This window comes from Lepisma saccharinum, chromosome 17, assembly GCF_977018435.1.
Source record: "Lepisma saccharinum chromosome 17, izLepSacc3.1, whole genome shotgun sequence".
NCBI classification, from domain to species: Eukaryota; Metazoa; Arthropoda; class Insecta; order Zygentoma; family Lepismatidae; genus Lepisma; species Lepisma saccharinum.
The window spans coordinates 27,699,925-27,724,866 of NC_139245.1; the positions used below are offsets into that span (position 1 = coordinate 27,699,925).

Here is a 24,942-nt window from a genome sequence, read left to right on the forward strand (position 1 = left end):
AATGGGGGCCTGCTTTGAAGGCGACAAAATAAATATTGATAAATAAATGAAAATTGTGCGTTTTATTTAACAATTCCTGGTACTTTTTTGACAGAATATATATTAGGTTTAGGCTCATATTTTACATATCATATTTATTTTTTCATATTATTTCCATATTTCAGAACATTCCTCAACATATACTCCATATTTGTGCAATAACTACATGTCCCCGTGTGACCAAAAGAGTTGGGTGAATTCCTTGCGAATAACTGACAGAGTCCGAAGTGATGTTAAACAAACAAAAGTTTACAATCTTTTTATACTGTCCAATTTCAATTTTACACCTTCCAACTGTTTGCTTTTGCTATTGTAGAACACTTGAAATGCCTGTTTATATACAATTGTTGTAAACAATAGAGATTGAGGGGCTCAAGCATCAGCTTCTGGTTGCTACAAACATTATTTTGGCGACGTTGGAAGAGAGCCCCAAGTCGAACAGCCCATTGCTAACCCCACCCTCACTACTAGCTGTGCACCGACACCGGCTCCAGAAGCAACAGTTTTGTGGCACACGTATGGGATTCGATTCTGGTTTCTCTTCAAGACAAACTTGGTAATAGTTACAATTCCGAGACTGCAGGCCATGTAAGCCATGTAAGCCGGGCTTACACTTTATTAGTTCTAGTAAAATGTATGTAATTATATGGCAAAATTCGTAAAAACTTCAAAGTTCATCTCGGCCCGATACCAGTCTTCGAGATCCTGTTTGTTAGATTGCAACACTTCAGCACCAGATGGCACATGAGAACTCCCGTCTTTTGCTTGGGGAAAGTTGTAAGCCATCTGAATGTTGCCTTACAAATTTCTGACCGCGAAGGAGCAGTGCCTACCGTCGCCCACCGTATCTCAAAGCAGAAGAGCAAGGAATATAGGGAGAAGAGCGCGTTGAAACCCTAGGTGTGTAAACCTACTGGCAGAGGCTTACAACAGCGTTGCAAACCTCATGTTTAGAAAAAGTGTTGTTCATGGACGTCCGCAGTATTTCTTTCCACCAGGGAGGATTAAGCAAAGTATTTTTTTCAGGGGTTAGGGTAAACTAGGTATATTTCCCTTCTCAAAATATACTAATTCAATTTGAAGTTAACATTTTTCTGCAACGCCCTTACAATAATTAACAATTTGATTTGACTGAAATGAAATTATGTGTGTGAAAATGGTTGACATTCATTTTTCAGGAAGTGTCTCCTCCCCTTGCCCCTTCTGGACATCCATGGTGTCGTTTAAACTCCGAAATTATGCTACATACTACTAAATTGTTCTGGGATTTTCATATTATAAATATTAATTTATAACAAAAACAAATATAAATTCGAATGGTTCAACCAACGGCATCGTTATGTGAAAAGTTTGAGAAAATTCAACCACAACGTTAAGTGGCCCTGTTGTTTTATTTATATCTCCAACTAACAAACGACTTTTTAAACTTGTGCGAGATTTAGCACCATTGTGCTTGGGTTGGCTTCACCAAATACGCGCCAGCGAGACACAGGTCCTGCAAGAGGAGGGGCTCCAGCGTTGTCGGGTATGAATGGTTGACTGCAAAGGAAATTTGAGCCGGTGGTGCTTCAAGGAGGTTTTTTTCCCCAGGAACAGGGAATTCTGAAGCAAAAAACTAACAGGAAGGGGAAAAGGAGAAACCTAAGCCAAGCGTCAGGTTAACCTTGCAGCAGGTTTTATGTATCAATCCGCGCGAGAACTGAGCTCAGAATCTTCCGTGCCAGTCTTTCCTCAACCGCCGAGCTGCTTACATCGGAGACACTGAGAAAATCTACAGTATTGCCAACCGCACAACACATCAAAACCCGCATGCATGTCAAGTGGATTGTATTTTTGCTTCTCTTTGTCTCCTGAAACATAACATTTTAAAAGTACTTTCTGCGCATATATTATTTAATAAATGTGTCATTAATATAAGAGCGAAACAACTTCTAAACATGAGAGCATGTGTGTATATTTCGAGCACGCAAAAATAAAAATAAACAAAGATAAAAGTAAACAACGATAGGCCCCTCTTGAATTTAATGACAAATTATTGTTTTTGGTTTAGAAAGAAATAGATTTATGAAAAACTTGGTTGCTTTGTTCGCAATACATCCGTTACTGTAAGACACACGCACTTCAAGTTGTACCACCAAAAAAGCATGATTTGTTATTGGTGATATATACAATCAGGTGCATTGTCTGTCGCTATTACTCTGGTTTCAATTTATGAATCACTTCACTAAACCAGGATTCAAATCTTGGTCTGTCTATTTGTTGCTGATAATCACCCTTCCCTTTCTTTGCGCTGAAAAGTAAATATGCGCCTTCAACAAAGCTTTCATTGCCGCCAGTGGGTGAAACAATAAGCCTCCCCCTTCCCCTCATCGTCGGTTTCTTCAGCCCTGGCGGTGGTTTTGCATGGTGGTATCCTTCCATGGTTTATTCCCCCTTCCCCCACTCACCGAGTTGAAGGACGTCTCGTCCAAATAATAAACATGTTTCTTCTCACTGCGATATATTTTAATACCGCGGAGATTCTTTTGTCGTCAAACAACAAACAATCGTTTCCTCTTGCTAAACTCAAACCGCAAATCATTCAACACCCGTGATACAATTCGTGTGCACATTGACGGCAAATCACCTCACGCCCTGTTTTACTTTGATCTTGTTGCCGCAAGGAGGATTATGCATTTAAAACAACTTGCTTGACTTTGAAGAACATTTCCTTTCGGATGAAGCCCAAAATAACATTCGGGTAAAACCGCGCGCTGAACAGGAGATTCAGCCATTCTCGCCGCTCTACAATAAACATAGGGTTAAAATAGTGGGATGTGCAACACTGGTATCAGCGATTTCACGCGCTCTGCAACGCATTCAGTCTCGCTCGACTCGCTCTAAAGTTTCAATGTCTCTTCAACGCAATACAGATTCGAGTTGGCGAATCTGCGGTTCTAAGTTCGTCTGCACAGTGATTGCAACCAATTAAGTCCATACCTGCTAATCAATGTATTATTTTGTCTGTATATTACAAATTAAATAACTGTTTTCTTGCAAGTATGCAGTTGTGTCGGAATAGAACCCGTCTCAGTGGAACTATATTCTTGCGCGCACGTTTGGATCTACATATGCTAAAACCTGCTGCAAGGTTGACCTGACGCTTAGCTTAGAAATGAGCGGGATATGGGAAAACTAGATACACATTGATGTGCTAAATTCTTGTTGTTTCTGTTTTTCGCTTGTAGGAGAGCATAAACATTAGACATATTAAGACTCTGTTTTCCGTTTATGTATGAACTCAGCTGGTAATAATTGAGCTAAAAAGTGAAACAAATATTAATGAAAACTGAAGATGGAACCAATTTTACAAATTTCATGTCAAATGTGAACCAAATATTATTAATTACATAGTCCGTGATTCAAACACTCTTCGAACAACGTACGAAAAGCCTATTTATGATCTTTTAGGTGCTAGATTTTCTTTTACACTATTCTAAGAAAGCAATTACATGTCCTTTGATAGAAATTTCTGGATATATCCCTACAATTTGTGAACATTTCTTTTATATTGTATTTTTTTTTTACTAAATATAGGGAAATTTAAGGCAAGAGAGGGAATTTATTTATATCCGAAAGGGATATTCCCCTCACAGTCCGAAAGATCACTGCTTTGAGCAGTGACCGATTTTGGATCTGGTTTCTTTTTGTTTCCCCCTTCTTGCTGTGTGTTTGTTAAAGTCTCGAGGTATTGCTTTTGCGAATTCCATCTATTATTGAAAAGCGGACTGTCGTCCCTGTGCTGTGGTGTGATACAGTAGTGAAGTGCATTATGGAATAAAATGAGTGTGATTGTGCGGTGGGGTGGAGAACTTGTTGAAGACGCCGTTGTCCAGCAAGGATTTTGCTGCCAAGAATAAACTTGTGGATATAGGTAGGCCCACCCCTTCCTTCCCTAGCGCCGATTTTGCGATTCATGATACGGAGCTGATACTTGGTTATGCGGTTGTAAAAAGTATTCAGCACTTTTCTGTTTCCTTCTGTTTTCGTTTGTTTATTATTATTCATTTTATCTAACTTTGCATATTTTTTATCGATATGTTACTCATTGTGATAGGAATAACACTGACTTAATTATCAGATATCCAGAATTTTTAATTTGGTGAAAAATTCCAGGGAACTGTTCTGAAAAAATTGGGGGGGGGGGGTCGATGTGTGTAGATAAATCACTAACCATGTCAGCCCAAAAATAAGCACAATGGGAAATAGCCTTTGTCATGCTAGGCTTACACTGTTGGAAAGGTCACGCTCCGCCACTGCGAGACTGTATTTTATGTAGATCGTCTAGTGTCTTGTACTATTAATAAGGCAAATCTTTACAATTTCAAGTACATATTTAGCACATTTTTACTACATATAAATCCGTTCTCTGTCACTGATCAGCATAGGTCCCTTCGCTGCTGTTTTGTGGCTTTCTAGATCAAAATCTATGATGATTGCTTTCAAGTAGCTCCTCAATTGTCCTCTCGATGCTGGGTCTGCTTAAATTTTAGGGCTCCCGCCAGTGATCAAACCTGGGACTGCTTCCACCAAAGTTGAGTGTGCTAACCAATTGGCTACATGATTAATAGGGTAAGGCATTTAACGACTTAACAATTCCTTTTTAAAATACCAAATAAACATTTATGACATAAAAATAGAAAAAAAAGACCCACAATTAAAAACAATACCAATAAACTTCTCAAAACGTTTCCCTATTGTTCCTTAAGAGGTAATCCATTAATTTTAGAGAGCAATTTAACAGTGCAAATTGTTTAATTTACTATTTAAGAAGAGGAGTAATGCCCCCTGGACACCTCTTGTATGAAACACACCGATTATTACAGAACTGGAAAATATATGCAATTTTAAATACATTTACAAAAAATAATTTTAATCTGGTCCCGCACCATGCCTATGTGGTCTAAGGCTTTGGGCTTGGACTATGGAATGTGTGCAGATTCGGGTCTCCTGGGTAGAAGCATAACAATTTATCTAATGAGATTTTGGCCAGTGTGTGGGACAGGTGGCCGGTCACCCATCATAGTGAGGAAATTGGAGAGCTACGAATGAGTAGCGTAACCCAGTCATGGAAACCTACAATAATGATGGGATTTGTCATGTTGACCACATATCGCCCCTTAACTGGTTGAATGATCTCCCATCTTGGCAGAAGGGTTGACGTTCACAGTCGGTAAGTTGGCCTTGGTCTGCAAGGGCTGTTGCATAACGAGTTATTATTGTTGTTATAATTTCATCCTGATTGTTATTGAAAACACAAATTGCAATGGCTTTCCACAACAAATCTGAATTAAAATAAACAATAAACAGTTTGCAGAAATTCTCAAATAAAAAAGATTGTCTATTGTTTGCTAGTAAAGACCTGTACATGGAGAAGTGCATCTCTACTTCAACTGAAACAATTGGAACGTACTGAAAGCAAGCAATGAATCCTGCATTTACTTGTCATGCTGCCAATTTTTATGTATTTTTTGCCTGTTTCTTGCAGTATGCGAGTCAGAGACCATTCATGCTCCAGGTGGAAGCACCAGACTATTGTCATCATGGCGAACAAATTGGGCTTCGTCTCTTGCTGTTTAACAGGGAGGATTATGAAATGGAGGTTGTGGTAATTCTTCATTCATCTCCCGACTACAAGTTTGTTAATGTGGAACAAGATGGGATAGTGACCAGTTACAATGCTAGACTTACAAGTGGCGAACACCATCATTTGGTTTATGTAAGTTACTACTTCTTGTGATTTTTTCCCCACTATGTTGTGTGCAAATAAAGTAACACTTATCATGCTAAAATTAAAGACAAAAAAAATTGTAAACAATGATTAATAATTTATATAAAATCATTTTATATTATAATTTACTATAGTATAATTTGTTTCTTCTACATGGTCTTTTTAAAGACCTAGACTGCATTTTGTCAATAGGACATTTTGTTAACATATATATGGAGCTATGTTGATGAAAGTCTAGCAGTTATTTATAATGTGCATTTGAACAGCAACGTTAGCTAAGAATACACAAAGTTATAGTGAAAAGTTGTTTGAGGAACATCTTAATATAAAGATACACACAGATGTACAGCTTCAACTTGTCTGTGTACTCTGCTTAAGTAGCACAATAAAGATTTTTTTTTGAATGCTTTAAAATGTTCTTGCAGATACAATAAATTTGTATCACATAAAGAAATAAATAATTATTATTAGTGGCAACACAGGGGGGAGGTATCACAGCCAAAAACCCAGAAAATATATTATGTATGCTATCTCTCTCCAAGTAATTCAGAGGTAGTGAAAATTATGAAACTGCCGAGGTAAAATATAGACAGTGGTGGTTTTTCTAGCAGAATGAAAATGTACACAGTGGTGGATTTTTGTAGTAGAACATGGTGACAATGGAAACAAAATGGGCCATTCTGACCATTAATGTAGGGGAATAAATTGAAGGGCTCAGGTGTAAAACATGGTAAGTGCCATTTTGGTATTTTTGAGTTACAAAGTAAAATGTGCCATCCTTCAATTTTCGAGTGAAATTGCCATGTCATACAATTTGCATTGGCTTCAGTGAAGCCTTCTGAAATTAGTAAACACAACACGAAAACAGCTTATCTACAGTATAGCTTCTAATAACCTTTTTTCTTAATGAACTCAGAAATGACCAAAATGTCACTTACCATGTTTTATACCCGAGCAATTCAATTTTAATAGGCCTACATCCACCAACATATAACTAACAGTAGCACCGAGTCATTGAAATGTATTGGTAACTATTATTTTTTTTGCAAGTGACTCAGAATTATTATTTTCTACAAGTTTGCATTGAGCAACATGTTTTGGAACTTCAATTTATGGAAACTGTGCTGTTTTCTGTGCAATTTTTCACAACATGAAAGCATATTGTGTGGTTCTTTGTTCAGAAAAATAGCTATCATGAACATTACGAGAATATGTTTGAGAAACCTGTGAAATATTCTCTTTACCAGCATGGAAAAAAATAACTTGACAGTACATTACAGAAATGAAAGCAGTGTGGGAAATTTTATATTTTCAGTTACCACCAGCAGGTCAGAAAGAAGTATCAATGCCTGTTCGTCCCCTCGTAGGGCAAGGAGAAGTTACTGTTACAGTCACAGCCTTCACCCAAGTTGGAAAGAATGAGGTCTCCCACACGATAAACGTAATTGTAAGTATATAGTCTACATATTAATGGATGAAATTCATTATATATGCATAAATGTGAAACTGAGTTTGTTAGCTATGTACTATAATGTAATATGCCACATAGCTAAAAAAATTTAATAAATAGCTAAGAAATGGTTAAAATGTATTAATAAAGTAAAACATATCTTTGTGGTTAAAAATACATTACAAGCTTTGATATGTAATTCAACCCTCTAGACCAAGGATTTTCACAAATGAACACAAACGAAACGGGTATGTAGGAAAGGTAGAGGAAGCTGATGAAGCAAGCCTATATTTGGCAATGCATATACAAGTACTCTATTTCATTAGTTCTCTCATTTACTTTATCAGTTCATTCATCTTTGCTAAAAATAACCTAGACAAACAGTAAAGTGATAAAATATAATTAAAATGCCAAACTAGAGCATTTTATTGAATGTCAGCATAGCCACTGTACGCAATTTGAAAAATGTGGTTTGTAGCAGGACTCCACTGACATGGTCACCCAAACTTTTACATTTTAGAATGATCCTCCCCTTTCCATTTTAGTCACCTTTGTTTAACTTTTTAAACCTTTTTAATTATTTAATTTCTGAGAACTTCCCAAGAAAGGATCTGGAAATGGGTCCAAAATAATGGATGGAGCAGAAGTATGCACTTGCAACTACAAAATCTGAATTAAATTTCAAACTAAAACATTTTGAAAATATGACTACGATGATATACAGCTGCGGTGGCTCAGTCGGTAACGCGTCTGACTACCATGCTAAAGGTTCCGGGTTCGATCCCCGGCCGGTTCAAATCCGGGAACTTTTCTAACGATGGAAGCGGCCCCGGCGCCCACCCAGCGTCGAATGACATGGGTACCTGGGGGAAACCCTGGGGGGTAAAGGCGGTCAGGGGCATGATGCTGATCACATCACCCCCACTCACGACCGGATCAAGAAAGTGTGGGGCGTTACCCCCACACCCCCTATACGCCTTCATGGCGTTGTGCTAAGCACAGGGGAGCACTTTACCCTTTTTTTTTTTTTTTTGATATACAGAATTTATTACGGTATTATTATTATTTCTTTTAGGGTGAAGGAGCACCAATCAATAAGCATACTTCAGTGTTCCTTGATCTGAAGAACAGAGCCATAGCATTACGCTACATGGATATTTTTGTTGAAGAATCCCCCATAGTTCCATATTATGAGTGGAGACGGTATATTTATGGAAGTCCAAATGGAAGAGTGACTCTGGTTGGTAAGTGATACTTTCTCTTCTTTCTTGATAAGAACTTTCAACTTACATTCAAGTTGCATTAAAATATAATTTAAAGTAGATACCATCTTATGTTAGAAAATACCTTTCTTAAATAATGCTCTTCTTACACCAATATATATATGTGTAATAAGAGAATTCAACTGTGTTTGTGCTATCAATTTAAATTATACAATAACACCGTTAACTTGGACATGTTCATTGCAATTTGACTTAACATCATCTACATTCTTGATCAGTTTGCATAGATTTTTCAGCGAAAAATGCAGGCTCAACCAGGACTCGAACCTGGATCTCTGGCATACCATGCTATTTCTCTACCATTGAGCTACCGAGCCAGCCTGGCCTCTACTGATTTTTTTGCTGCCACTGTTTTACCCATGTGGAATCGTCTCTGCTAGTGCTACAGCAATGGGATCTGTTGCCTTTGAAACACCATAGACGTCGACATTGCCTGGTTCCTCCCAGTATAGAGATGGTTACTTCTTTAAATTAGGCACACACAGGAGATGTACTACATAGAATTTTCTAAAATTCTAAATATCGAATCCTGGTCGAGCCTGCATTTTTTGCTGAAAATTGTACGTAGTACATCTCCTCTGTGTGCCGAATTTAAAGTTGCTCTGTTTTATCTGAACATACACAACATGTTTGTGAAATGCCATATGTGATATGTGTTTTATTAATAAAGTTTTACAATGTGGTAACTCCAGTTTATCATTCGTTATGAACAGAATGATAAACTCGTTAAGAGTAACTTTTGTTATGATGATCGTACAATGGCAACCAATCTTGGCAAATTATTTTAAAACAAATGTGGTTGCTCGACATTGATTGATTGATTTGGTTTATATAACTTCGATTTTCTGCCTGTTTTGGATAATTGTGGAGATGAGGATGAGTTATGACATGATGAAATTGATGAAGAGATGCTCACAAAGAACACCCATGCCAGGATTCGAACCTGGGATCGTGGCATGATAGCATGTTGTACTAACCTCTCTGCCACAGAGGTTGACTAGTTGCTCAACAGATGCTATTTATACGAGTTTTAGACATGGATATTCCTTTTTCTGTTATTACCTTCAGTTTCACCTTTGAAAAAGTTGGTCATTTTTATTGGTAAGAAAAACTATAAAATTAAATACTATATGGTTCTGATGAAATCTGACATAGCAAAATAAAGTAATTATTTTTAAAAAAATGCATTTAAAAATAGAGCACATGATTTTGGTTTCTTACTTTTGTGGGTAATTACAAGAATTTTCAATGAAGAGCCTATTTATTCAAATATTGCACCAGTCAAATTAAGAGTAAACATATCAATATGATACTATCAACTGGTACTGATAAAGTACCAATTAATCTGTCCCATTTGTAAGATATAAATTTTACAACATACCATAGCCTCAAACACCAGGAAGGTACTGTAAATGCCATCATGATAACCTGTAATGCAAGGATTTACCTGTTGCTTGAGTGGCAGAGCTTATTAAGTAAGTGGTTGCCTATCTTCTCACCTGAGTTCCTATATTCAAACCATGTTCTTTATGAGTGGCCCTTCAACAAATTATCTATCATCCTAGTCATTGCGATTAACCAACAATGGCAGAACAGTAATACTAAATAATAACATAATAATATAAGATCCCAAACATTAACATGGATTCCGATAAATTTATTTCCTAGGTGATGTGATTGGGCCTGCCTTTCCTGAGATACCAGTGACAACAAGTACATTGCTGGGAAGAGAAGCCAAGGGAACTGAGGCCAGGATATTTGACTTGGCAGCCAACGTGTGGACATTACATTACCTGCGACTGACAAACCAACTTAAATGGGATACTGGGAAAGAGGTTCTGGAAGCCATGAATGCCATTTTTGCACAGGCAATGAAACGGTACAATACAACTGGAGCATTCAAAATGTGGGATACATCTGAGCCAAGTGTATGGTAATTATTTTCTTTCAATTTTGTTTTTATCTTTTATCATCAAAGAGATGTAAGGGGTGACCCTTTCTAAGATAAAGTAAAGTTCCCATGCATATAGCACCCTGCTATGAAGGCACATTTTGGGGACCTGGCCATTTTGGAGGTGATGTGATCAGCACCATGCTCTGGCCACCTTTACCTCCAGGTACCCATTGATTTGAGGCTGGGCAAACCCCGGAGCCACTTTATGCAGGGATAAAGCCGGAATAATTCCAACCTCAGATCACCCACCCCGGGAATGAAACCCGAGTCTCCCACGTGGCAGTCAGACACCCTACCGACTACACCACCACAGCTCCTGTGACCCTTTCTGAAGACACCCAAATGTCAATCTTACTTCCACGTAGTACACTCTGGACTGTATTTTGCAGACGAGTGAGGCTCTGGTGCCTGAACCTGCAGCCACTATAATCCTCTGTAGGAATTGTGTTATATTCTCCATATGTGTTTGTGACTGTCCCTTCATCTATCTTGTCATATCACCATTCTTCCTCATCTTCGTAATTAGCCAAAAGTGGCAGAAAAGCAAAGTAATACACATCAAATCAAACAATGTTATCATAGAAACCTTTTATTTATTATCGAGTGTTGATTCAGCACTGATACTGCATCAAACTTGAAGTATTCTGCAAGTCTCGCAAGTTAAAAACAAATCTAGTGCACTTGTAGTTAATTTATGTGTCATGTATAAAGGTGTAGCCTAAGTGAAAGTGAGACTCTTGCTTTAGTGTCGTTGTTTAAACAAAAGAGCTTTGTGTTTGAACAAGTACATGGCATTGTATGTCAAGATGCAAGCTGTTAACGCCAGACAGTGTTAGTGTGCTGTGAGCACGTGCTGAAGCTAGTTGACTACATACAGTCGTGACCAGGGGCGCTGACTTGTCAAAATTATTGGGGGGCTCTGATCACTGAAATAAATTAATGAATGACTCGCTCCCTCCCTTTTTTAAAAATAAAAATTACGTCTTCGTATAGCAGTTTTTAAGCAGCTATTATATTCCTCATGCAAATGAAATGTAACATGAAAAATGTTTAGAAAATGTTTCAAAGTCTTTTTATGTCTTTTGTGTCTGCTCATTTGTTTTTATAGATAACAATTAACAATTTTATTGAAAAGTAGGCTATGTATTTACATTAAGAGGCCAACCTAACAGTTTTATACCAGTCTCGGTAGCCGAGCATGTTGGGTGGTCGATTCAACTCTCTTTGATCCGGAGGTCTCAGGTTTGAGTCCCAGCGAAGGCATGGGTGTGTTTTAATGTCCGCAACAGACTTGTAAAGAAAGGACATGTGACAGGTGCGAATAACCTTAGTGTTGACGTGTCCATAAAAATAACGAATATTTACAATATTTAACAGTTTTATTTAATTATTTACATAAATGCTAACACAAATCGCAGAAAATAGTTTTACTTTTTTGTTCTTGCTACAATATTTTACTTTTTAAATTTAATTTTGCAATAATAAATAAACACACAGCATGCCATGCTTTAGCAATAATGCCTTTGATCATAGCCATTCCCGCTTTCGCAATACAGACTTTTCATAAGCTTTCCTTGCGTACTTTACTGCAAGCCAGTGTTAAATAAACTCAAAGACTATAGAATTATTTTCCCCTTATTCTTTGGACTAGAGGAAGAAATTTCGAGGATAACTAAATATCGTACATATCAATATTGCCTGAAAGTCATGTTTACGACCTCAAATTGTTCAGAATTCACTAAACAACATACTATTATAATTGTCATATCACCTTGTTATTTTGAAACTCTTTTTAGTAAAAATGTTAACAATACTCATAATTATATACTTAATATATAGTAATAAGTCATGTGTTTTGCTGTCTCCGGTCATAAAAAAGGTGGTGTTTTAGTGGTCTCAGCCCCCCAAAGTTGATGGTGTAGAACATTTCAAATGTGTATTTAAAGTTAAGTTCATGTGGCACAATTCTGAGTAAACTTTACAAGAGAAGCAAAATAATACATTAGATCCTCTTAAGCATAATTATTTGAGGGGCTCTGCCCCAACAACATTAACATTAGCTGGAGCCCCCGACCCCCACCCCAAGCCCCGTGGAGTCGGCGCCTATGGTCGTGACAAAAATTCATCCAAACAGGCCCAGCTTGCAGTTATTCAATTATTGGTGGCGGAAGATGTTAGGGGAGCTGATATTTATTCTCGTATGGACGATGTGCATGTTAACCATAAGATCAAAATGTTGGAAAAACATGCATATTATGCTCAGAAATTTTATTGGCAAATTGTAGCCAAAGTCCTGCCTTCCAATGGAGTGGGAGAGGAGAAATAATGGAAGTATGTGTAAAAGAAATATTTCTGTAATTGCAGATTACAATACAAAGTACTAGAATGGAAATGATATTGTGTCCGAAAATAATTACATGTAATTTTAGGATACAATATTGAAGTATATCAACATGGGCAAATATTTTGGCTGGTACTGATACAGTAGTACCGATATAAATTTATTGATACTGATAACTTATATTCCACCGATCTGATGTAAAATTTCAAATGGTTCATTGATGTCTTTAATAAATGTATGCTACTAGATGAACTAGTAAGTTACTGCATGAACCAGGCTTTTGCAATGCATATTTAGACATCCACTTAAAAAAAAGTATGGAATGGATTGATTGAGTTCATGTTTTAAGTCCAATTTATGCACAGTAAGGCTAATCAGGACTGTATCTACAGTTTAAAGTGGAATCTGAACCACTATACGTCCACCGAGTATCGAACTTGGGACCCCTTGATTATAAGGCTACGATCCTACCACTGCACCATAGGGGAGGCCCTGTATGGAATGGAGATTATATGATTATATCCATAAAAAAACAAAATGGCAAAATGCACTAAATAGTAAGTTATTTATTTATACACATATCAAATCAGTAAGGTTATCGGTAATTTTACTGATATGACTATATCGGCCAACACTAATAGAGTACCAGTCCCGGGTTCAATACCCAGTGGAGGCACATGGTACAGTGGATCAGATCCCACTTTAAACTGGAGGTCCACTCCCCATTAGCCTTTCTGTGCATAAAGTGGACTTTAAAACAACAAGTCAATCAATCAGTCAACCAATAGAGTACCGATTAATCTGTCCCAACCTTAATATCAACAAATGATGCACAAAAAATTGCTAACAGTGTGTCCTAATGTTAAATGTCACCAATGAAAAAGATCACTTCAGTTTAATGTTGAAGCTGTTGCTTTTGCCCATTCACTTCAGGTTAACTGCATGGGCAATCAGAGTGTTCAAATATGCATCTTTTCAAGACTGGGAAAACTACTTCTACATTGAGTCTCGGATCATGACCAAAAGTGTTGAGTGGCTGCTGAACTACCAAACAGAAAATGGAAGCTTTTACGAGACAGAATGGTATCAACACCCATTGGACCCAAAAATGAATGGAAAGGTATGTTAATCAAAAGGTTGGAGTAGTTGTGTTTCCTTCATTTTAGTTTACACTCTTTATATATGTATTTGTTTATGTCACTTTAGATGTTCAATGGTATGTCCAAGCACACATCATGTTAATCAGGTACACATTACATTCATGAACGTAATTCTAATTCTTGAGAAACAAAATGAACAAATCATAACCAGAACTCAACACAAATTTAGATTTACAAATAATCAATTTTGTCAAATCCCAGTACAGGTATATAATAGGGCTGAGCCGATACCGATACTCTTACCGATTCCCACAGATACCGATACCAATACTTTTACAATTGCAATAATCAAAATTTGTTCAAAATATTGATCAATATTGGTATTAATACGGAGAAACTAGTACTCACTTTTATCCGCGAAGCTGTTTTTTCTTCTTTTTCGATTAATTTCAGTGGCCACTGCCACCATCCTTGTTGGAACTTGCTGTACTGTTGATTGGCATGCATCTTTTGTTTGTAGTTCTCTGGCTGCCGCTAGGTGCGCTGTTGTTAACTGTGCATCTGGGTTTGTGTCGGCCGATCGGTCATCAACCATTTAAATGGGAAAACAAAAATTGGTGGCATGTCACAGATTGGTCGAAGATTTGATTTGATTTGTTGTTTTAAGTCCACTTTATGCACAGTAAGGCTAATCGGGACTGGACCTACAGTTTAAAGTGGGATCCGAACCAGTATGTGACTCCACCGGGAATTGAACCCAGGACCCCTTGATTACAAGGCGACGACGCTACCACTGCGCCATCGGGGAGGCCTAGGATTGGTGGAAGAAAGCAAAGTAATCTCATGGATGGATGCCCCAGATGATGTATACTTCAGAACCACCGAAGCAACCAAAAAAGTGAGGAGGCAGTTGTCGGCAGGTGACCTCCGTCGTGCAGTTCGCAAACCTTGGTAGAAGCTGAACGCCAAAGGAATAGACGAACTCGTAGTCATCTTGGACTGACAAAGTGAAGGATTATAAAGTGTGTGAGCAACATGTACAATGCATAAAGTAATGCAGCCACCAAACTGTATCCCATCTTCCAATTCAGGGAATGTAAAGACTCTGGGTTCGACTGTATACCCATTTGTATTTAAAGTGGGTGCGGGTGAGTGTTTGATTTGATGGATGCATCATTGAGTAAATCCAGTAGTGTTTTTTTGAGTAGGTATTGGTATGTTAATATTCTCTGATTATATGCATCAATTTACCAATAAATTTGGTTCAGAATATTCAAGAATTACATCAGAATATGTTATGTAATAAAAAATACACTTTTCTTGCAAAATAAAATAAAAGTTTGAATTTTGCATAATTTCTAGGATAATTATACACCGTGAATGACCAAAGTGCAGGAAAAGTATCGGCTGTTCAACTGATACTTTCCGATACCGATACATCGGCAACGGTATCGGCTCAGCCCTAGTATATAACAATATAATTCACTATGCTGTGGAAAATAGCACAAAATCTTGACCAAAAGCATAATTTCCTTACTTTTTCTTGACTTTCTTGACCTATCTGTTGATTTCTTGCCATTCTTGACTGGTAGACACCCTGTTTCAGCAGGCCTGGATTTATACTCATAGACCTTTCCCCTTCCCCAACCCATTGCAGACAGCTGATATATACAATTTTAGTTTTACAAGTTAGACCAAATTATGTCAATATCAGTTACATTTATTTTATTTAGTGGCCTCTTTAAAAGCATTTGCTCACCAGTGTTGGCCCTTTTGCAGCCGAGGGTCTGAGGCCATGGTCTCCCTCCACACCCAACCCCACACCTAACTTTGGGCCTAGCTTTCAGAAGCCTCAATATTAATTACTTGCATGTATATTCTTAGTATTTATTTTGCATTGCTTCTCTGCTACCTTTGGCTAAGTGTGACGATGAGGATGAATGACGCTTAGATAAAATTGATGAATGGATGGACCTCAAATCTGGAATATTTGACAGCATGATCATGAGTTAACTACTCAAAGTATTCAGCCACTGAGGTGACAGGCATAAATTCTTAGAAATGATGTTTCCTACTACAAATGAATGCACCACACAAACATACACAATACATATTGTAATTGAAGTAACACAATATATTTTGCAGTCACTAAGGGAAGGAGAGGAAGGCAGATATCGCAACATAACCCTAACAGCCCACGTCCTCATAGCACTTCAGGAGACAATGGAAATGATTCCAGGAGATCTCCGTACTGCAGCGTCAACTTCACGTTTACTAGCAATGAAGTAAGTTTTGGCCATTAATGTACAATTGCATGATGCAATGCTTTTTCCCTTTATGATGACAGACCCATAAATATTTAGTCTCATTAAAAAAAAATTGTCAAAGTAAAAATGTATTGATATTAGTAGTGAATCCTGTGCCAATCTTATGCAAGAGGCCGAACTATTACTGCATAACTCGACAAAGCATGTTTGATGCAGAAAACAGTCTGCAAAATCACATCAGCTCTTAGTGAATGTTGAAAGACACTTCATAAAATCTATATTTAATAAGGATGTGGTAGTTAATCAATAATTCTCTAAGTTTTGGTCAATATTAGAACATTAGTAAATGTATCATATTTTACTGATATGATATTTCTATAAATATTCTGTAAGTTGAGAACACAATTCTATCATTTTGTTACAGCTTTCTTGAAAACAGGCAAAAATCCATTAAAGTTATCGTTAATTAAGTAAACCAATGTATTATATCATTTAGTTCTTCACTGCATGTCTGACTGTAAAGTTCAACGATAAAGTTCCCCGAGCCATGAAGGCACATTTTTACCTTACCTATTACTTTACCACATGTCCAACATTTTACATTAGATCAATACTCTATTCATTCTAACAGAAAATCACTACATTAGAAGTAGGGATGGGGATAATTTTGGTTGATAGTGAATTTAAGCTGATAATGGCATACACGTATCTGTACATAAATTAATGTCTTACTAAATGAAATGAAATATTATGAATATTAATATGAAGATCCGACATTTCTGTAATTTTGTTGTTATGATTATGAAAACAAAATTCATGAACTGCTTTAGTTTTAAAATGCATTTCTAGATAAATATTTTTTCTTACTTAAGCCATCAATGGTTACATGCATTCTTAAGAAGAATCTGAACTAAAGTTTGACTTTCTTATGTCAGTATTAGTAAAAATTTGGTATTGGGGCATCCCTACTGTTATAATAGGTTTTGATGATTTGTTCTTCACTTTTTAATATACAAAATTTATTAACTACCTCCACTTTACTTTCAGATACCTGGAGAGACAATTACCGAACATGCAAGATGCTTATGAAATTGCTATTACTGCATATGCCCTTACCATAAGTGATAGTGCTGAAAAAGAAAGTGCTTTCAACAAGCTACATAAGAGGAGCTTGGACGGAGATGGTATTTGTGCATAATATATGAGGACAAATCGAAAAGTCTTTGCCCCAATTTTTTTTTTCAGCAAAATAATAAAAGGGAAATCAAAATATAGGAATTGTTCTATGTACCTTGTACTATTTTTCCACATAGTCACCACATAGTCAGGCATTTGTCCCATTGCATCACTAGTTTGGATGCTGCTGTTGTAGAATTTGGCCAGTTGATCATGGAACCACATCCGGACAGTAGTATTCGCTTCGTCGTTGCAAATGAACCTCTGTCCTGCCTTCTTCAGTGGACTGAACATGTGGAAATCACTGAGGGCGAGGTCTGGACTATACAGTGATTGCTCCAGAATCTTCCATTCAAATGACTGAAGTCTGTTGATGGTCCTGTTTGCCACATGAGGCCTGGCGTTATCGTGGAGGATAACCACATTGTCCACATCGAGAATCCCTTGGTGCTTTTTCCTGATGGCAGCTCGTAGACATGAGAGTGTGCCACTAAAGCTGTCAGCGTTGATGGTGTCACCTCGTGGCATGAAATCCAGCAGGAGTAGTCCTCAGCGATTCTAGAAGATCGTGAGCAATGTTTTCCATTGTCAGCAAGGATGCCCCGACCACCATTGTCATGAAGGTCTTCTCGGCCATTTTCAAACTCACAACACAACCACCACACTTGTCCCCATATGCCGGCTGCATTCCCTATTGATGGGCGTTCGTTCGTCCCTTGCTCCACAGAAAATGAATAACACTTCACTGCTCATACAACGTGGACGTGTTGAGTACTACAGCCATCTTTGAAAACTGACAGGAGCGCTGTGCCGTGGAGCAGCCGAGAGTTAACGTTGGGACATTCCAACAAAAACCTATTGTATTGAGTGTATTTCTTAATCACACTAATATTTTGGCTGAAAAAAAATAGGGGAAAATACTTTTTGATTTGCCCTTGTAGCTTTTAAAAACATGAGCCTAAATATTAATTAAAATAATTTTTAGCTCAATGAGTGTAGCAGAGGGATGAGGGGCAGCTACACTCCTAAATACCTACAAAAATCCACATTTGTGGTGGACTGAACAACCAAGGAGGGAGGTAATCCCTCTAATTAAACTGTTAATGTTTCACATTGGTATGGATTTAGAGGTTTAAAAGTCCAACTCTTCTGGCGTTCTGGATCACTGAGAGTTGATCAGGATCGACAGGAGAATGAAGAAAGAGGTTTCGCTAGTTAGAAGTATCTTCATATTTCAGCATGATGATGATCTGAAGCACAATTCGAAACCCTGCAAGAACTACCTACAAAGCCTAGAAAGGAAGCAACAACTCAAAGTCATGATGCAATCGCCAGACTTAAATCCTATCATGCTTCTCAGAAATTTACTTGATCGAAGCATGCAAAAACCTACAATGGGGTGGCCCACAGAGGCAATCATTTCTGTTAGGCTCTGTTTCGAGGTTTGGAATACTATTTCCAGCGAAACACTACAAATGCTTCTTGTGCCAGTCTGTCATCAAATCAAAGGAACAATAGATAGATCACTTGTATTTACTCCTAAGTTGTTGTTGCTTTCTTTGGAGAGGGTCAGTCAATGAACAAGATATGCATTTTCGTTTACGATCAAATATTGTTTGAATTGAATTATTGTTTTCTTAAGTCCACTTTATGCACAGACAGGCTAATCAGAACTGGACCTACAGTTTAAAGTGGGATCCGAACCACCAGGTATCAAACCCAGGACCCCTTGATTACAAGGTGACAATGTTACCACTACACCATCAGGGAGGCCATTTACGAGCAAATACTTGCATGATTCATCATTTTCATAAACTTTTTGCAGGTTTTGTTTGTGTTGTTTTAATGATTTTATACCTTACATTTTAATTGAAATCAGTGAGTAAAATACAGTGAATCTCCAGTTTCATGTTTATGAATTTCAAATTTCCCACACTATACATTCAACGTGTGTGTATCCAGTCCTGATAGAATTCTTTTTAAGATTTTACACTTTCCCATTTTGAGTTATCTGCCACAGACCCCTTGAAAAAAATATTTATTCAGGGTTTTACTATATATAAGTTATATACGAAGCTAGTGGTACTGCTATTTCCATAAACTTATACATATACTTATTTTGCTGTTCGACTACACAATAGTTTCAGGATAAGGGGTGAAAGTGAGAATAAAAAAAATGTTTACTTTAACCTCTCCATATTATTAATGAATCGGGAAAATTATCCTATTATTCTTGTGGGTATTTATACTTAAAATGTAGATTAGAATGCCAATATTATGCAATAAAATTATATGAAATTTTAACCAACAGATGGGCAACTCTATTGGTCAAGAGCTCCCATTCCGGCAAATACAATCAGATATGAAAACCAAAGGCCTTTTGTTCAGGCACGGGATTACACAGAATGGGATTCTCTTGCTGTGGAGTCTAGTTCCTACGCTCTCCTTGTCTACCTAATAAGGGATGGAGTGACGATAATTGCAGAAAGGATAGTTCATTGGCTCAACTCTGTTAGAATGTCTGATGGAGGGTTCATCTCTACTGTGGTATGTACTGTATATGATAAAATGCTTATTTTGTTATGTACTTCATGTGTGCTTCAAAAATTTGGAAATGTTTTAGGGAAGTTTCCATTAAAATTGTAATTTCATCCTATAAGCAATGCAACCAGAATTTGGACAAATGACTTTTAGCCACCATATAGATTACATTACTTCTAAAGCCACGGAAACAACTTTGCTAAATTTACAGATATCACACATATTTCTGCTCTCAAAACATACTTAAGAACACGCATATTACTCATTATTGTACGGTTCTTGTATTTGGTCCATGGCTTGTGAAAGCAATATAAAGAGAACACACAAAGTAATAAATTTCTTCATCGAAATAATTAAGCATACTATCGAATTAAAAATTATAGATACTCAAGTTTGGACTCCAATTGAAAATTTACCAGTAGACCAACATAGAAACGAGTTACATCAAAATTTAGTTTATTCAATTCTGCATTAATATATGCTAGCAAATTTTTTTTGGAGTATGCCTTCTATTTTTATCGTCGTGAGAACAAAAAAAAAAGGGCCTTTTTAATTTTGCAAACAATCGTTATGTTTGAAATTCTGTAAATCAAAAATGGGTTGTCTGATCGTTATGAAATTTTAATAGGGTGCAGGCAGAAAGGTTTAATTATTAATTTTAAGGTTTTCAAAATTTCTCAAAAAACTGTTATTTTTAACTTTGCCAAACAACTTTTTCTTGGTATTGGGTAGTCCTACAAATACAATATTGGTCTTGTTTTGAAGCTCTTTGCATCTGTTTTTAAAATGCATTATCATTGTCAATTCACATTGCGAAATCAATTTTATACAGATTTTTATTCAGTCAGCGGAGTACACCTGTTCGCAGAACGTGGCAACATGGGACACAGCGATGTCTGCTGGACCACGGATACTGCTGGTGCACGCTGCGAGTCAATGCTTGCGGTTTCAAATAACTAATATATATATTTTTTAAATCTATCCATATAATAATAGTAACGTGAAACTCATATAAATTTAGATTGAAATAATTTTCTTACCTCTTGATGTCCAGGGATAAAAGAGAAAATATGACTCAAAACAGGACAAAAAAACATGATTATTTTGCATGTTCGTCACCTACATTGTGAAGGAAGAAATGGGAGAAGAGTACACAAACACTATGTCAGCTAATTTTAACCATTTTACCCTGTTTTTATTCTTCCTCCATTTATTTGACAATGTGGGAAGAAACCTGGAAACATTGAACTTTTAGTGTGTTGTTTTGGATTTTTTTTTCTACTTCGTGAACATCAACAGTCAAGTACATGGTGCAATGAGATATTTAAGAAAATTTAGATACGAGTGTTGAATATATCCTTGAAGTTGTATTCTATGTTATTCTTCTCTGTCCTGTAAAGTATTATCTACATTGTGATTTCATGTACAGCTTGACCAAGATAACAATGTCCCCGTGGTGCTGTAGTAAAATTTTTAACCATAAGCAGAGGGAGCATGGGCAATGCCATCAGCTGCTTACATTGTTCCCATGTTCCTGTGTTGACAAATTGTGCAGCACTTTTAAAAGACACAAGAGAAGGAGAACCAAGAGGAGAAAAGAAACGACTGTGCACTTTAGTTTGTAAGTTTGCCGTGGGCATTCTTATCTTGGTTAAGCTGTATAAAAGACAAGAAATAAGGTAGATTCGAATTGAAGTTTCATTTGTAAATAATGTCCATCTGTCTCTAATTTAGGACACTGCCATTGCTCTACAAGCTTTAACAGAATATACTTTCCGAGCAAGATTACGAGATATAACAGATATGACAATATCAATTGAAGTGCCAAGCAGTAAAACTGCCGACAGCAGAATAAAGTCTCAAATAGGAAATAGCAGCCTTGCAGAAATGAAAAGCTGGGATGTAAGTGTTTCATTATGTGCCATTTCTTAATCATGTTTATGTTCATAACCTATATTTTCGAATTTAGATATCGTAAACACATTTTATCCCATTTCTTCATAATTCATAATTGTTTTGTATTTTGTCAGAATTTACAAAAACTTTATTATATATTCATTGTTACAGCTAATTTAAAAATATTCTTCATAATTCCAATAGCCAACAACTATAATGCAAAAGCAACTGATCTCAATATCTTTTGCATGAAATCAAATTGATTTTCATATCACTAGGATGTATGATTTGTTGATTATTATAAAATATAATGTTCATTTTCTTGTGACAAGCATTCAGAGACCTAACAGTTTGTTAAATCGTTCATTGGATAAATACAAATTTAATACAGAAGTACTTTTTCAGATAAGTAATGTATGGGGCCATGTGAATGTGATTGCAAAGGGAAGAGGCCAAGCAATTGTCCAGCTTGATGTGAATTATGGAATTGATTATGAACCGCTAAAGGATTTTCCTACTAGAGACTGCTTTGAATTGAAAATTCGGGAATTTTATAGCAACTTCCGGAACAAGTCAGCCATCACAGTCCGCAGCTGTTTCAGGTATATTTTTAATGTTTTAATAAATAAAAGACATTAGTCGCAATAAAACTATGAGTGGTTATACGAGGTGCATGTCAACAAAAAGGGCCAATATTTTTTAAAAAACAAGAAAATGATAGAAGAAATTTATTGTGATTGATAAACAAGTACATACCTTGGCTATTTTTTGACGTAGTCACCATTAACCTCCAGACATTTCTGATAGCGTGGCACAAGCTTCGGTATACACTCTGCGTAAAAATCTGCCACCTGAGAGTGCAGCCAGTCCAGAACTGATGTCTTGAGCACGTCACTGTCATTGAAACACTTTTTCAGGTGAAGAAAAAGAAAGAAATTGCTAGGGGCAAGGTCGGGGCTGTAAGGGGGATGATTGAATAGTTCCCATCGAAATCTTTGAATTGTCTTAACAGTACAAGCAGCTGTGTGTGGGCGGGCGTTGTCATGGATCAGCAAAATTCCAGAACGTAGCATTCCTCTCCGCCGATTTTGGATGGCACCTCTGCTATAATTGTTCATCCTGGTAACAAGAATTCCACAAAAATCACACCCTTTTGGTCCCAAAACACGGTTGCCATGATTTTGTGAACTGATGGTGTTTGTTTAAATTTCTTCGCTTTAGGAGAACCAGAGTGCCGCCATTGCATTGATTGCTGCTTCGACTCCCCAGTGGCGTACGATATCCACGTTTCATCCCCTGCCACTATGTGCGAAAAGAGGTCATCCCCATCTTCCACCGAACAGGCCAAAAAATCACGTACAGCTGTCCTTCTTTGCTCTTTGTGAGCGTCTGTCAGCATTTTTGGTACCCACCTCGCACACAATTTGTGATACCCCAGGTTGTCAGTCACAATTCGATGCACTGTTTTCGCAGACACTTCTGGAAACTCTTTGGCGAGTTCAGATATTGTGAACCGGCGATTGGAACACACTTTCTCATTAACACGTTCCACCAGATCGTCCGTCTCAACACTAGGCCTTCCGCTACGCTCGTCGTCATGGACATTTAAACGCCCTTCCCGAAACTCTCTGCACCATTGCCGGACCTTCCCTTCACTCATCACTGTCGGTCCATAAATGGCACACAATTCCCGATGGATGTCAGCTGCATTCTGTCCTCTGGCATTCAGAAATTGTATGACAGATCTCACTTCACATTTGGCAGGATTTTGTATTACGGCAGCCATTTCACCTTACTGCTACTCGCACGTACACAACCTCACTCTGACGATTCTATCTCTGTTGCAAGCACAGAATACTAGGGCATGCTCCGGCACATGCTCAACTTCATCAGTGTTGCCAACCCTGCATAAAAAATTATCGGCCCTTTTTTTTGACATGCCGAATGATAAGTTTTCTTGCCACATGAGAGTAAAAAAGTAGATCATACTTTAAAGCAAACTAAAATTTTAGAATTTAGGAACTCTTTAATATGAAGGTCAACTTTACCATTCTACCGGGTGTTTCACAAATATTTATTGCAAGTAAAAGTATTGAACTTACATTAATGAAATCAGTCCAGAATGAATGAGGAACCAAACAGTTTTTTTAAACACCTACAAATGTTCAATGTATGCACCCCAGGTGACACAGCATGCATCAACACGATAGTCTACTTCTTGCAACACTCGCATCAACATGGGCCTGTCGATAGTGCCTATCGCTGCGATGACACGCACCCTTAGGGCTGCGATATCACGTAGCATCGGTGAGATGAATACCCTGTCTTTGATGAAACCCCACAAAGAGAAGTTACATGGCGTAAGCTCCGTGATCTTGGGGACCAAAACATTGCACAAAACACTGTGAGTGATTTGAGTGTCGCCTAGCAGCAGGGATATGAACTCTCAGCTTAACGAAACATGCACGCACAAACTATTTGCATTCCTATCATGTTGATGTGTGCCGTGTCACCCGTGGTGCATGCATTGAACATTTGTAAGTGTTAAAAAAAACTGTTTGAGTACCTCGTTCGTTCTGGACTGGTTTCATTAACAAAAGTTCAATAGTTTACTTGGAATAAATTTTTGTTACCCCTCAATTATTTATGAAACACAGGGGAGCACTTTACCTTTACCTTTTTTATTCTTGGAAGGACATACCATTTGATACTTTTTACGATACCATACAGCATTTTCAGGAAGTCCAATTACCCTGGGAATTATGCAAAATTCTTATTAATTCATTTACCACCAATATTGTATAAAAAATTGTATTTCATGATTACATAGCAGGTATTTGAGTATTCCGTTGTAATTCTTTGAAGCAAAACTCTTGCAAATTAATCCTTATAACTGGAGTGGAATATTCACTCACCAATATTATGAATGACTTTAGATTGTTACGATTTCATGCATCAGCATCGGTATTGGTGGGAATATGTAAGAGTATTGGCATCAGTATTGCTACTGGTTCAAAGTGGGACTGATTCAACCCTGCTACTATCAAACATACAGGCCTTATGTAAACTGTATATGCACCATAATACTGTATTTTGTAAATGACTCTTATTTACTTATAATCATG

The 24,942-nt window shown here is 37.2% G+C and overlaps 1 protein-coding gene across 1 annotated transcript in view; it reads left to right on the top strand.

The window, feature by feature from the left end:
* The window catches only part of LOC146001640 (CD109 antigen-like), a 127,074-nt gene that overhangs the window by 92,879 nt on the left and 9,253 nt on the right, over window positions 1–24,942 (top strand). The window contains exons 16-25 of the mRNA XM_083139220.1: window positions 5,567–5,797; window positions 7,125–7,256; window positions 8,335–8,503; window positions 10,211–10,475; window positions 13,771–13,957; window positions 16,083–16,222; window positions 17,252–17,388; window positions 19,692–19,927; window positions 21,656–21,823; window positions 22,223–22,419. Of these exons, the coding sequence (XP_082995346.1) occupies window positions 5,567–5,797; window positions 7,125–7,256; window positions 8,335–8,503; window positions 10,211–10,475; window positions 13,771–13,957; window positions 16,083–16,222; window positions 17,252–17,388; window positions 19,692–19,927; window positions 21,656–21,823; window positions 22,223–22,419 (1,862 nt within the window). The remainder of the gene's footprint in view (window positions 1–5,566; window positions 5,798–7,124; window positions 7,257–8,334; window positions 8,504–10,210; window positions 10,476–13,770; window positions 13,958–16,082; window positions 16,223–17,251; window positions 17,389–19,691; window positions 19,928–21,655; window positions 21,824–22,222; window positions 22,420–24,942) is intronic.